Source organism: Acartia tonsa, chromosome 3 (assembly GCF_053477335.1).
Source record: "Acartia tonsa isolate MP-2025a chromosome 3, ASM5347733v1, whole genome shotgun sequence".
In the NCBI taxonomy this organism is placed as follows: Eukaryota; Metazoa; Arthropoda; class Copepoda; order Calanoida; family Acartiidae; genus Acartia; species Acartia tonsa.
In genome coordinates, this window is record NC_137262.1 from 28,648,329 (window position 1) to 28,662,685 (window position 14,357).

The 14,357-nt window shown below is 35.6% G+C and overlaps 1 protein-coding gene across 1 annotated transcript in view; it reads left to right on the top strand.

Annotated features, from left to right (window-relative positions):
• Positions 1-13,810, top strand: part of tnc (tenectin) — a 174,314-nt gene extending 160,504 nt beyond the window's left edge. Inside the window, exons 10-13 of the mRNA XM_080153469.1 lie at positions 1,209-1,408; positions 2,017-2,107; positions 2,325-11,016; positions 11,316-13,810. Coding sequence (XP_080009595.1) covers positions 1,209-1,408; positions 2,017-2,107; positions 2,325-11,016; positions 11,316-11,400 — 9,068 coding nt within the window. The 3' untranslated portion in view covers positions 11,401-13,810. The remainder of the gene's footprint in view (positions 1-1,208; positions 1,409-2,016; positions 2,108-2,324; positions 11,017-11,315) is intronic.
• Positions 13,811-14,357: the final 547 nt, after the last annotated feature.

Sequence of the window (14,357 nt, forward strand, 5' to 3'; positions counted from 1 at the left end):
ACCTTTTTGAAATTTTAATTGCGCAGCTTGTATTAATAGTAGAAAAATTTTATGCATATCGTTAGAATCGTCATAATCTCTAGTTTTTTAATATATTAAATCCATTCCTGTGATACATATATTATAAGAGCTACAAGGTAAAATGATTCAATTACTTAAAACTTTTCAACCTTTTCCTCACATTTTTCAATGTAGCTCCTAAACTACAAATAGCACAAAAACGGGTCCTATATTTTCAAAAATTAGAGCTTATGACGATTCCAACGGTATGCGCAACATTTTTCTACTATTAACATAAGTCACGCAATTTGAAATTTAAAAATGTGTGTATTTTTTGCACACCCTTTAAATCCATAAATCTTCGAAAAAAAGGTCTCTGGAAAAACCGGTTTTTTGGGCATAATTTGTTGAAATAATAATTTTTAAATATTTGTAACATAAATGTCTCATAATAGGTTTTCCAAATATAAAAAGCAATTTACATAATTGTTTTATTTTCTATGCATAATTAAGTTTTTAAAAAAATCATTTCTCTTGAATGACCCTGTATATCCATTGTTTAAATTTGCATCCTTGTATCTTGTAATATTGTAACATTAGATATGCAATTTACCCTCCCTCCATCCTCTTTCAATGCACATTTACCCCCCTATGTGCACGCCCCTATGATGCATTTGATTTGACATTGAGTGAAAGTTTTTAGCATGAAGAAATTTGAGGATTTATTGCGTGCTGATACGATGTAATATGCATTTATCTATACATGATATTAGTTTAGCTATCTATTTCAGTTTTTTTCTACGCTTATTTATCGCATAGCATTATAGACAGCTTTCCGCAGAAAATGAAATGAAAAATATTAAGATTAGAATTATTCTTATTATACCTGAATTATTAATCCTGGCTAATAAAACTGGTATAAATTCTATGATTTTTATTTTAATATTCCTGGAAAATTGTCTGTAATAAGATGAAATAAATGATTTTTCAGTATGGCTGAGAACTGGTTCTAATCAAGCGGATATTAATCGGTTTTGAACCATACTGGATAAATTCTTTCACTCTGTATATTTTATTTACTTAAATCGGCCACTATAATACAATATACATATAAATATTTATCCATCTGTCTATCACTTAGCCCTAAATAGTATTATCTTGTCTATCTTATTACTTTTATGGTTTTCATACAATTTAAATCTTTTTAGAAGGCGATGAAAATCAACTAGAAGCAGAATCTGATAAAAAGGAAGACAGTGCCGTTATAATGACAACAACCAGACCCAACGGATTGAACGGCGGCTGCTACAATAACGGATTATTCTACGCCAACGGTGCTGATGTTGAAACTGAGGATCCTTGTGAGCATTGTTATTGTTTGAATGGAGATATGGTTTGTGCTATACAGGTATGCTAACTTTAACATAGTCTTTAATCAGTTCAGTATCTCCCAAAACATAATAAAGAAACTCGACACAGGGAAGGTTCACTAGGTTGATAATGCCAAAAATTAATTGAAAAGTTGGACTCCACTAGTTTGCACTAACTAATCAAGTCAATGAATGAGAGAACATGATGCTAAAACTTTGGATACCAGTAGATTTACAGTATTTAAAAAACTTTATTTTAGCTTTGAATTAAAGATTTTTCTACAAAATGCATTGTTTTAAAACTAGATAATATACGTGAAATTTAAATTGAGACTTATATAGTAACATGATGTTTGTCCGTCTATATGTTGTACCGAATGATCTCACTAACCACTGAACCGACATAATTTTCCTTTACAATGAAGGGAGTGCACCCACCCAAGAAAAATCGCCCATAGAAAAAATTACTTCCCCCAATTTTTTAAAATTTTTCTTTTCAATGCTAAATCAAAAATAGGGAATCCGGCATATCCCAACACCTGAAATTCCACTAGAGGCCTCTAGGGTCGTATCCGGCAGTTTCATAATAATTCAATAATAATAGACAAATTCTTTTCTATTAGTCTAATATGATAATTATTTCTAGGAATGCCTGGGCCCACTTGAAGGCGAGACAGACTCATGTGAACCAGTTCCCCCCTCCAAGGGACAATGCTGCCCTGAAAATTACAACTGCAGTAAGTATCTTTATATCTCTTCTTTTTGTTAAACTTTCATTATTATACTTTTAGCACTAATTTCTCAATTTTTTTATGCTTTTAATAAAATCAATATTGGTTGCAAAGATTTTTCCCTAGTTGATAATTTTATTTTAATAGGCAGATTTCAGCTTAAAAAAATTAATTTTCGTTTTAAATAGCAAATTCTTTGTTCACTAATTCTTGCTTTTTTTAGGACCATTGACGACTCTTCCTCCCAAGCCAGAAATTGAGAGTGCAACAACAATTGATCAAGCTGTGACAGACGCTCCTACTTTTGTCACTGAAACTACATCTGCTACAGAAGTTGATGATGCCAAGCTTTCCACAACTTTCCCTGTTGATGCCACTGCTTCTCCAATTGAAACCGCAACAAATGTGATGACAACTGAATCAGGCATTGAAACGGCTGAAGGACTTGATGAGGATAAGAAAACAACAAGAGTTCAAGAAGCTACCACAGAATCTGCAACAACTGAAGGCATTTTTTATGATGATACTGATGATCTTGGAAGTGATTCCACTGCTACAACTGCCCAAGAGCAATCTGAAGGAAATGAATCTACCACATCCAGCCAAGACGTTACAGTAGAAGTTACAACGATCAAGAATGTTGCTTCTGGTGAAGATTCTTCAACTGGTGATGTGGAAACAACTACAGGTGAAGAGGAATTAACTACTGAAGGTACTGACGTAGAAGAGGAATTTGGAGTTGTCACTGAATCTGTATCCGAGGATGTTAATGTTCTTGTAACAACAGAGAATGCTGAGGCAGGTATTGACGTCGAAGAGGAAGTTGGAGTTGTCACTGAATCTGTATCTGAGGATGCTAATGTTGTTGTAACAACAGAGAGTGCTGAGGCAGGTATTGATATTGAGGAGGAGGTTGGAGTTGTTACTGAGTCTGTACCTGAGGATGCTAATGTTGTAGTAACAACTGAGAGTGCTTCTGTAACTGAAGATAGCCAGACAGAGGCATCAACTGGCAAAGTTGATGAAATTCCTGCAACCACAGAAAGTACTTCAGTAGAATCTGTTACTGGTGATGTAACTGATGTTACATCTGAGAAGGATGATGAATTAACTACAGAAAACATTGTTGAAATAACTACAGGTGGAAATGTGATTGGTGATGAGACCAGTCCTCAATCAATTGTTGGAACTATTGTTGATACAGTAAGCTCTACCATTTCCTCTATTCTTGGCTTCACTGATGAACAATCGGCCGCTGGTGATAAAGTAGATAATGTGTCTACTACTGAAGCAGATGTTACAACAGAAGAAGATTTGACTGGTGGCAGTGATATTTACTATGATGATACCTCTGATTATGATGATTATGAGGGTGATGCAGTAACTATTGGTGAAAATTCAACTCCTTCAATTGTAACTGCAAGTGAAGATACAAAAATAGATTCCACAACTATTGGTGCCAACATGGATGCAACAACAGAAAATGACAAAGAAACTACAACTTCTTCTGGAACTGATATTGAAACGACAACTTCCGCAGAAAATGAACCTACAGCAACACCTGAGCTAGGAGATGCAACTGATTTAACAACTGCCGCCCTAGTTGATGAAATCACTGCTGGAGGTGATATTACAACAGAAGGACAATCTGAGGGAGAGTTGACAACTGAAACAAGTGATGTTACCACACAAGAATCATATATTGAAACAACAAGCAAGGGAGATGTTTCAAGTGAAGGTGTTACAACAAGCAAGGGAGAATCAATTGAAGATACTACAACAGTCCCAAGCATACAGGTTTCAACATCTTTTTCTACTGAGGGACAAACAGAAGAAAATGTCGCTGCAACCGCTGCCCTTATTGACCAAACAACCACTCTCAGTGAAACTGCAACAGAACAAGAAACAACAACTTCTAACATTGTTTTTGAAGGAGAAACCTGTATGACCGAATTTGGTATTGTGTACCAGCACCTTGAAAATGTTGCCAATGTCGATCCTTGCCAACTTTGCCAATGTGTGAATGGAAGCATTATTTGTGCTGTACAAGATTGTCCTCTACCTGAAAGCCCTGATTGCATTCCTGTTGAAAAAGAAGAAAATGAATGTTGTCCAAAATATGCTTGTCCTGTTGATACTACAACAACAGAAGAATCAATCACTCAACCTGGTGATGCTACCACAGTTGAACCTGAAATTTTAGACATCACTGAAGAAGCTGCTACAAGTAATGTTGGCATTACTGAAGAGACGGACAAAGTCACCAGTCCTGACGGTGAAGTTACAACTGTTAAGCCTACAATTGTAGATAATAATGAAGTATCTACTACAAATGTAGTTGATAATTCTGAGGAGACAGATAAGGTTAATCAATCTACGGAATCCTCAACAGACACTGTAATAACTTCCCTTTCACCTTCTACCTCTGAAGACAAGACAGATGAAACTCCTGAGATCCCTTCCACAACTATAACTATTGACGGATTTGTTGTTGGCATGTCAAGCACAAGCGAATCAGGTGTGTCTGTCACTGATCAAATAACGACTGAAGTGGCTACTGATGGAAATGAAATGACAATTACAACAGTCTCACCAGATAAAGTAGATGAAACCACTAGTGGTTTAGCATCAGACACTACAAGCCCAATTGAGAGTGCATCAGAAGATAAGGATGATGAATCTACTGATACTGCAACTACAGATACTATTTATTATGATGATGCTGGAAGTGATGATTATCAAGCTGTAACAGATGAAAATGATAAAAAGATTTGTGTTGCTGAAGATGGTGCTGTGTACAATCATTTGGCTAATGTTCCTAGCAATGATCCTTGTCAATTCTGTCAATGTGCCAACGGAGAGGTTGTGTGTGCCACAAGAGATTGTCCTCAACCTTTGTCTGATTCCTGCAGAGCCTTGCCTATTCCTGAAGGACAATGTTGCCCTAAATATGACTGTTCTGGTATCACAGAAGAACCTACAACTGATGGTACTACAGACATTGGTATAACTACAGAATCAGAAGAAACTGTAACAAATGGAAACAATGTTTCTGAAGGCACTACTTTGCAATCAATCATTCCAGATTCAACCACTATAGATGCCATTGTCGATTCATCAACATTGACAGAGGATACATTTACAACCACTGGCTCTTTTGGTGGTGCCACAGAAGATACAGTTACAGAAGATTTTGGTATTGTATTCCCTGATGATGATCAAGTTGCATCAAGTTCACCAGAATCTACAGAAACAGAGGATATTACAACTGCATCAACTTCACCTGAAGATAAGGATACTACAGAGAAAGCTACTGAACCAACAAATCCGACAAATGCTGTTACTTCAGTTGAAGACATTCTCCTCGAAGTCTCCAGTGTTTCTACAGAATCCAGCATAGTTGCTGAAACTGCAACAGATACCAGCACAAGTTCTTCTGTTGAAGGCACTGGTGAATTTTCTACTCAAACTAATGTTGATCTAACAACTGCTGAATTAGTAACAGAGGTGACTGAATCTATTACATCTGAAATTGATGATCTGACCCCAGAGCTTGGTGTCAGCCCTCTGGAGTCTGGACAAGAAGGTGTTGTTACAATTGAAGCAACTGAAGATAGTATTCAACCATCCACCATTCCATCTGTCGGTGCCACTGAAGCAACAGACTCAACTGTCACTGAATCTGACTTAACTGCTGGAGTAACTGAAACCACTGATGATGAAACATCTGAGTCTTATACTACAGAAACATCAGTTTCAGAAACTGACAAACCTGCTGCCACAACTGAATCAATTGTTACAGAAACAAACTCCTCTGTAACTGAGGGTTCCGCTGAAATAGAATTTACTTCTGAAGCAACTGAATCTTATGTTGATGAAAATGAAGTTTCATCTGAAATTACTGGATTATCTTCAACTGAAATCTCTGCAGTAGTAACTGAAGGTTCTACTGGTACAAGTGAATCAACTGTTACAGTCACTGAAGGCCAAACTGAATCAATAGTTACAAGCACAGACCCTACCATCATTGATGGTATTGTTGGAAATACTGAATCACCTGCTACAGAAACAAACTCACCTGTAGAAGTAACTGATGGTATGACTGTCACAACAGTTTCAGACACAGACTCCGGAATAACCGATGGCACTGGTGGAATTACAGATTCACCTATTACAGACTCTCCTGCTTTAGTCACAGATGGCCCTACTGAATCAAGTACTGACTCTGGAGCAGAGGTAAACACTGATTCCCCAACTGAAGTTAATACCAGCTCTGCTGATACTGATACAGAGGAAAATGTTACTGACCTTTCTACAGGACTTGGATCTGACACTGAAACTGCAACAGATAGCACACCAGATGAAGGAACAGAGACAGTCACTGATGCTACCACAATTGAAGGACTTGGATCTGACATTGAAACTCTTTCCACAACAAATGGCACACAAGAGGAAGGAATACAGACAGTCACTGATGCTACCACAAGTGAAGGACTTGGATCTGACACCGAAACTGCAACAGATAGCACACCAGAGGAAGGAACAGAGACAGTTACTGATGCAACCACAATTGAAGGACTTGGATCTGACATTGAAACTCTATCCACAACAGATAGCACACCAGAGGAAGAAACAGAATCAGTCACTAATGCTACCATGAGTGAAGAAATATCAACTGATGTTGTTGAAGTAGCAACAGTTGTAACTGAGATGACAGAAATTGTAACAACTACACCAAATCCTGTTGTCTGTCTTATCCTTGGCGGCCCTGAATGTCAGACACTCACTGGTGGTAATGATAACAAAGAAAATGTTGACAGTGAAAATGGTACTTTTGTAGAAAGCACAGAAGCAATTGTAAAACCAGAAGGAGTTTGTTTCTATGATGGCCAGTTTTATCAAGATTTTGAGGACATTCCATCTGCAAATCCTTGTGACCTTTGCTATTGCAACTATGGAGAGATAATATGTGCAACTAGAGAATGCCTAAAGCCACTAGGAAAAGAGAACTGCACAGCACTACCTACTCTCCCTGGAGAATGTTGTCCTACTGAATTTAACTGTGGTACCCCTGGTATACCTGATATTATCACCATCCAGCCTCCAAGTCCTCCTTCATTCAGTCTCCCCTGTATGGTCAATGGTGAAGTATACAATGATGGATTACAGGTTCCAGCTCAGGGAATATGTGATACAACCTGTACTTGCAGCAATGGAACTGTAGATTGTGAGAAACTTCAGTGTCACCCAGCACCGCAACATCTTCAGTGTACTGAGGTTTATATTGAAGGAGAATGTTGCCCATCATTTGAGTGTATTGGAGATGAAATGCCAGGTCCAGAACCTGCATCACATATGGAATCTACAATGGCAACTGATACACTGGTAGAAGAAATTGGTGTAGCCACTGAGGTAATTGATGACACTGAATCTTCTACCGGCAGCAGTAATATTGAAACAACAACCCTAGTTTCTACAGAAAAGCCAAGTGAAGATACTACAACTGTTTCAGGTTTAGAATCTACAACATCATATGATATAACAGCAACTGTACATGGTGAATTAGATGCAGATGCCACAAACTTCCCTCTAGTTGAATCAGGTACAGCCAGTTCTGCCACTACTGAACAAGGTGACTCAACTGACCCAATAATGAGCACTACTGAAATATTAGATGATGGTGTTGATGATGATTATGTTGAACCAGGTTCTTGTATCAAGGATGGAATAGTTTACTCGGATTTTGAAGATGTTCCAGATTCTGATCCATGTAATCTGTGCCAATGCTACAATGGTACTGTTGTTTGTGCTAAGATGGAATGTCCTGACCAATACAATGGTTGTAAGCCAGTATACACTGAGGGAAAATGCTGCCCAACTAGCTTTGATTGTAGTTCAGAAGGATCTAGTGTAGTCCTAGAAGTAAATACAGATAATGGGATTATCATTGAGGGTGATTCATCAACTAGCTCAGGTTTCGAATCAACAGTCTCTTCAGAAACTGATAAAATGACCACAACTTCATCTCCCATTACTTCAACTATTGATGGAGAAACAACAATAAATACAGTCACTACCAAACAACCAGAAACTGAGACTGAAGAAAACCAAACTACATTTTCTCCTGAACTGACTACAGGTACTAGTGATGCTGTTGAGACATCTGAGACAGAAGCACAATCAGTTGTAGGTACAACAGAAACAGAAATAGCTTCAGCAACTTCCCCAACCCAGGATCTATCTACTTCTGCTGGTGAAACAACTGTTTTACCAGAAGTTGAGGTAACAACTGCAACTAGTATTGATACTGGATCGACTGATGGGGTTGTAGAAACTGAGGAAGGTTCAGGACTTCCAGAGACAACTACATCTGTAAATGAATTATTTTCAACTGATTCAGTGACCGAAGAATTGATTGCAAGTACAGAAGCAAACAAAGATGATAATCTAAACGGTGGAGCTGTAGTTTTTCCAACAGAGCCATCTTCAACAGATGCTGAAACAGAATCACCAATTGCTACAACATCACAACCATTTGGAATTGGATCCGAATCTTCAACTGAAACTACAGAGGCAGCTTCAGAAGTTATCACATCAGCAACATCCATATCTCCCTTTGGAACTACTTTTGTAACAACTGAACCAGAAACTGAAATCTCTTCTAATACCGACACAGATTCTACTGTTGAAACTACATTTGCTCCAATTGATGAAGCTAGTGCTTTTACAGAGGCAGGTACAGATATTCCCAATGAAACTACATCATCAGCAATTGATGAAGTAACAGTTGTTACAACTCAGGCTCCTATAGATAATGACACAGAATCACCTTTGGAAATCACATCTGCAACAGTTGATGAAGAAACAGCTATTACAACACAGGCTACTGCTAATACAGATATTCCTGCTCAAACAACACCTGCACAATTTGTTGAAGAAGCTGTTGCTACAACAGATGCCTCTACAGAGGCAGGTACAGAACCTGACACTGAATCTCCAGCTGTTACATCAGAGTCTTCTTCAGAGACAGATTCTCCTACTGAAACAACATCAGCTCCTTTTGATATAGAGACTGAAATGTCAGTTGTGGAAGGCACAGAAGTTCCTGCTGAAAACACATCTGAATCAATTGAGCAAGAAAGTGAACAAGTTTTTACAGAAGAAACTGTATCAGTCACTTCTGAAACAGAATTACCCAGTGTTACAACATCAGTACCTAATAATGTAGGAACTGAATCATCATCAGGATCAAGTGCTGCTGAACAAAATACTGATTCTGCTGCTGCTGTAACAACAGAAAGTTCTGGAGCTACAGATTCTTTTGTTGAAACTACATCTGCTTCAACAGAAGGCGAAGAAGAAGTATCAACTCTTATTGAAGAAATTACTGATTCACCTGCAACAGAAAGTTCAACTGATAGTAAACCACCTAATGCAGTAACTATAACTGAAACTAGCACTGTTAACTCAGAAGCAACTGTACCATCAGAAGTAGCAACTCAGATTGATACTGAAACAGATATTCCTGTGACATCATCTGAAACATCAGCAACTACAGGAACATCAACAACTGCCTCAACTGGAAATGAACAAGAAACTGATCTACCAATTGTGACAACAGAAGCTTCTGGCACTGATGCTTCTTCTACAACATCTGCTCTTGAAGTTGAAACAGAATCACCATTATATACAACTGACTCTGGAACTGGTGTAGAACTAACAACAGAAGCTGAAAAGAACACAGAACCATCGATTGCAACAACAGTTGCAACACAGGGTGTATCTGGCGGACAAGAAATGACAACATCTGCTTCTTTAGGGACAGATGTATCAGCCGGAGTAACTGAAGCCCTTATTTCAACTACTGAAGAGAATGTTGAAGAAATAGCTACAACATTGACACCTACAACTAAGAAACCAATGTCAACTGATTTCTGTCTTTACAAAGGAATGATAATTGCTAATTTAGCCGATGTTCCAAGTAAGGATCCTTGTGAGTTGTGCCAATGTGTCGAAGGAAAGATTATTTGTGCAAAACAAGAATGTCCTGCACCACCTCAAGAAAATTGCAAAGTACTCCCAGTTGAAGCAGGAGTTTGTTGTCCAACATATGATTGTTCTGAGGAAGTAACTGAATCCTCATCAGAATCTGATCTTATCAAGACGACAGTAAGTTCTGCTGAAGTTCAGGATGATGACACTGAAGATTACGATAGTGAAGGTGGAGAAGTTGAAGATAATGATAACATCACTGATGTAGATGCTCTTATTGTTTCAGTTGCAACAACCCTTAGACCAGTTATACCAACAGAAACTACTCTTCGTCCATTGATATCTTCACCAAAACCAGTTTCTACTACACAGCTCACTACTTTGATTACAACAACCTTGGCGGAGGCAGGTTATGAAACAACTGTAACCCCAGCTGGTATTCCCTTAAATGAGGATGGAACATATGGCACAGCATCCAGTGCTCTTGGAGATTATGTTGACTATGATAATATTGACTTTGGAGAAATAGGACCTGGAGCCTGTTTGTTTGAGGGTAAAATTTATGTTTCAGCACAGCAAATACCCAGGGACAATCCTTGTGATTTCTGCTTCTGTTTCCGTGGTGACATTATCTGCCTTCAACAGAGCTGTCCACCTCCAATCCCCGGCTGTTCAGAAGAAATCATACCTGGATTCTGTTGTCCCAGATATGAGTGCCCTGTCAAGATGTCGGTGCATAATGTGACTCGTCACATCCAACACATGGCGGAGAGCCCCTCATTGGCTTCTTGGTTCGGTTTCGGTGGCAGCAACGTGGAGGAAGAGGTCGTTCAGGCCGAGGTCACCGGATGTGAGGTGGAAGGTAACTTCTACGAGGCTGGAGCTATTGTGGATGTCAAGTCTGGACCTTGCTTAAGATGCAAGTAAGTAGATTTTTTTATATTTATATATATTTTTTCAAAATTATGATTTTCATAAACGTACTTTTAAAAAAATAATAATCTATTTTTTTTAAGAATTAATATTATTTTTATGTTTTTTTTAGAAAAAAAGGCATCCAATGTTCACTTTTTCACTAATTATTAATATTGAGGTGATTTTAGATGGCAATGTTTAGGGTTTACATGAAACAACAGTAACCATTTTTTTATTTCAAAAAAGCACCAGTTTTAGTGAAAGCTATTCTTGTTCCATAAATGCAATAACATAAAATAATGTTTAGGTGTGAGATGGACGAGAAATTAGACTGTGAACCATTGGACTGTGAGACTCAACCATTGTTAAAGAAAATGCTGCACATCAGATAAAAAAAAACTCTACGAAACATCAACACACAAAAAAAACATGGAAAACAAGCAAAAAATTGTACCTTTACCAGAGGCCATTATCATTTCTAAAATGGACGGCATTTGAGCGCAGCTTTTGTGTTTTTGGTCAGCATCTGTGGTTATGTTTATTCTTGTTAATATTCTGTTAGCAACAAGAACGTTACAGGCCATTGACTCTAAGCTCACAGCTGCTCAACCACTCTGAATTCTAAACTAAGAGTTTTCAGCCATTTCACAGTGCCAAATTCCTTGTTACTTCTGTGACAGTGTGACCAGCTGTCACGGGTCCGGGTCAAGGAAATCTCTCTCTCTTCATAATTCTCTGTCCGTCTGTCCTACCACACGTCATGTTTCTTCTTCACACCAAGCCAAGATGAGTCAAAATTCAGCAAGTTTTATATCAATAACAAGACTATATCTTCCAAAATTGTCTTCCTAAATAATATGGTGAACAAAATAATGAACCAGTGTAATGTGACCACATTGTACAGTGTACACAAAACGTATACACAATGTACGGACAGTTAGTGTGGTTGTGTGCACAATAAAATATTATAACTAATTGATTATTATTATTATTATTATACTTTTCCTTCCTTTTAATTCAGTATTCATCCTGGTAGTTTATTTTATTATTTTAATCAAGGCTATCTATAAAGAAAAACATAATTTTACAAAGTTTTTTCAATGTACTAAAAGTAAACTTTCGATCTTTATAAATAATCTTGATTTTAATTATGCATGACAAACATGTTTGCGATAAATATATTTTAAAAATAAATGTCTTAGCAAAATAATATAAATGATAAAAGACTTAAACAAAAAAAAGTCAGTGTTAAAATGATTAAAATAGAGTAAAATCAGTGCTTTTCTCTTTCGTAAGAATGTGCGAATAAAAAAATCAAATTGTATATCAATACCTGTAACTATATTCAAGTATTTATGTATATAATATAAAAGTTATAGTATCTGACAATCATTTAGTCAAAAAATGACAAAAAAAACTCCTTTTCCCTTTTCAAGAATATAAATAGGACAATTATGTTTATTTTTTCTTATATTTTTTCGTATTTTAAGATCATTTTTTAGTAGATAAATTTTAAACAATGTGTGATTAAGAATTTTAAATCTTTTTGTTAATAGCAGATAATTACGGTGCAGCTATTTTTTAAAAAAAATTTTAATTTTCCAATTTTTCAAAATTTTTAACAACAAAAAAATGATTATTTAAAACTTTTTCTTCTTTCCCTTAATGCTTTTTTTAATCTAAAATATATATATGTATATTTTCATACCATTTAGAACCATAGTGTAAACTTATGTGATCCGCCGCCGCTCAAAACAATATTTTTTGGTGTTTTAATAGCAATCGATTATTTTTTAAGTGAAATCAATTTTATTTTCATAATATAACTTACTTTTTTTTGCTTTTCAACACCAAATAATAAGAATTTTAGGGCGTAATCCTATGATACTAAAAAATCAGTCTTCCACTATAAACTGACCAATTTATTCTTCCAAAAAAATCAATGAAAAAAAACATCTCTTTTATGTATTTTTGTCTTCCATATTATACATAAGTTGCTGAAAATGATTGCTTCCATAATTTCAAAAAGTATTTTAGTTATTATAATTATAAAAAAAAAACATTTACTTCTAGTTGTCTTTTAATGTTGTAAAGTATAACAATATAAAATGGCTAGGTTTAATTAATTTTGTTATAAATAAATGTGATAGATAGTATTAAATAAATAATAATAAATAATCCCGTGAAACAATTAAACCAAACGTTTTTAACAAAGCATCAAAAAAAGCTGGAAATTAAAATGGATGATATTCATTTTAATCTTTACCCCCACTATCAAATGTTTTGTATAAAAATGTAAATACACATGACATAAAAAATATTTATAGTCCATTTAAATTTTGTTAAAATCCTGGTAAATGTAATCTGTGAAGTAAAAAGAATTAAAAAATGAAATATCTAGTTATCATAAATTAAGATTTCATCAACATATGTAAAAAGAAACAACTAAAATGTTATCATATTTATCAAACTTTAAAAAATTTGTAAATTTAAGTTAATGGTATGAATTAGAAAATTTGAACTATATGGGAACAAAATGGAGTGTACAAAATTTTATATTTGATAAATATGTTAAATAAGTAAAACTTCATAATTTTCAACTGCCACTTTGCTTAGATATATAATTTCATGGTCATCATATCAAATTAAAGGCTTTTTGTATATTTAAGCAGACCCATATAAAAATTGTGATGTTTTACAGGATTAGTATTGTTGTTGTGTATATTTATAAATGATTAGAAATGTTTTTAAAAACTGCCAGAATGTTGTATATTAGTATTCAATAATACATGTTTAAAATAATTCATTTGCTTTTTTTTTCATTTTTTGTAAGTCTTCACATTCTATTAATATGGTATTGGATATGGAATATACGTGGATATTAAGACAGAGGGGAAAAAGTCGTAATTTAGGTTGCTAACATGGAAATCACTTATTGGTAATTTCGTTCTTAAAGTAGGAGGAAAATGGGTATTGTGGGGTATTGTTATTTTAGCCCGCTGCGAGTTTCATATTAGAAAACATGAAAATCTGGTGTAAGATCAAAGCGATAATAAATCCATTAATATGGTTGAATTGTACTAACCCATATTAAAGTAGCAAGGTGTCTTGTCTGTCCAGATAAAGTTTAAGATCTCGCTAACCGCTGGAACTGATTGTGCCTTTGAATATTTTGTTATATTCTGGGGGATGGGACACCATCCAAAAAAATATAAATATAAGGGGATAAGAAAATGCTAGGAATAGTAGCATGGATAAACTTTATTAATCTACATATAATCAGAAAAAATAATTATTGGTTAAACGTAGAATATTTGACTAGAGGTTTAAGATTAGTTTTGTAATGCTA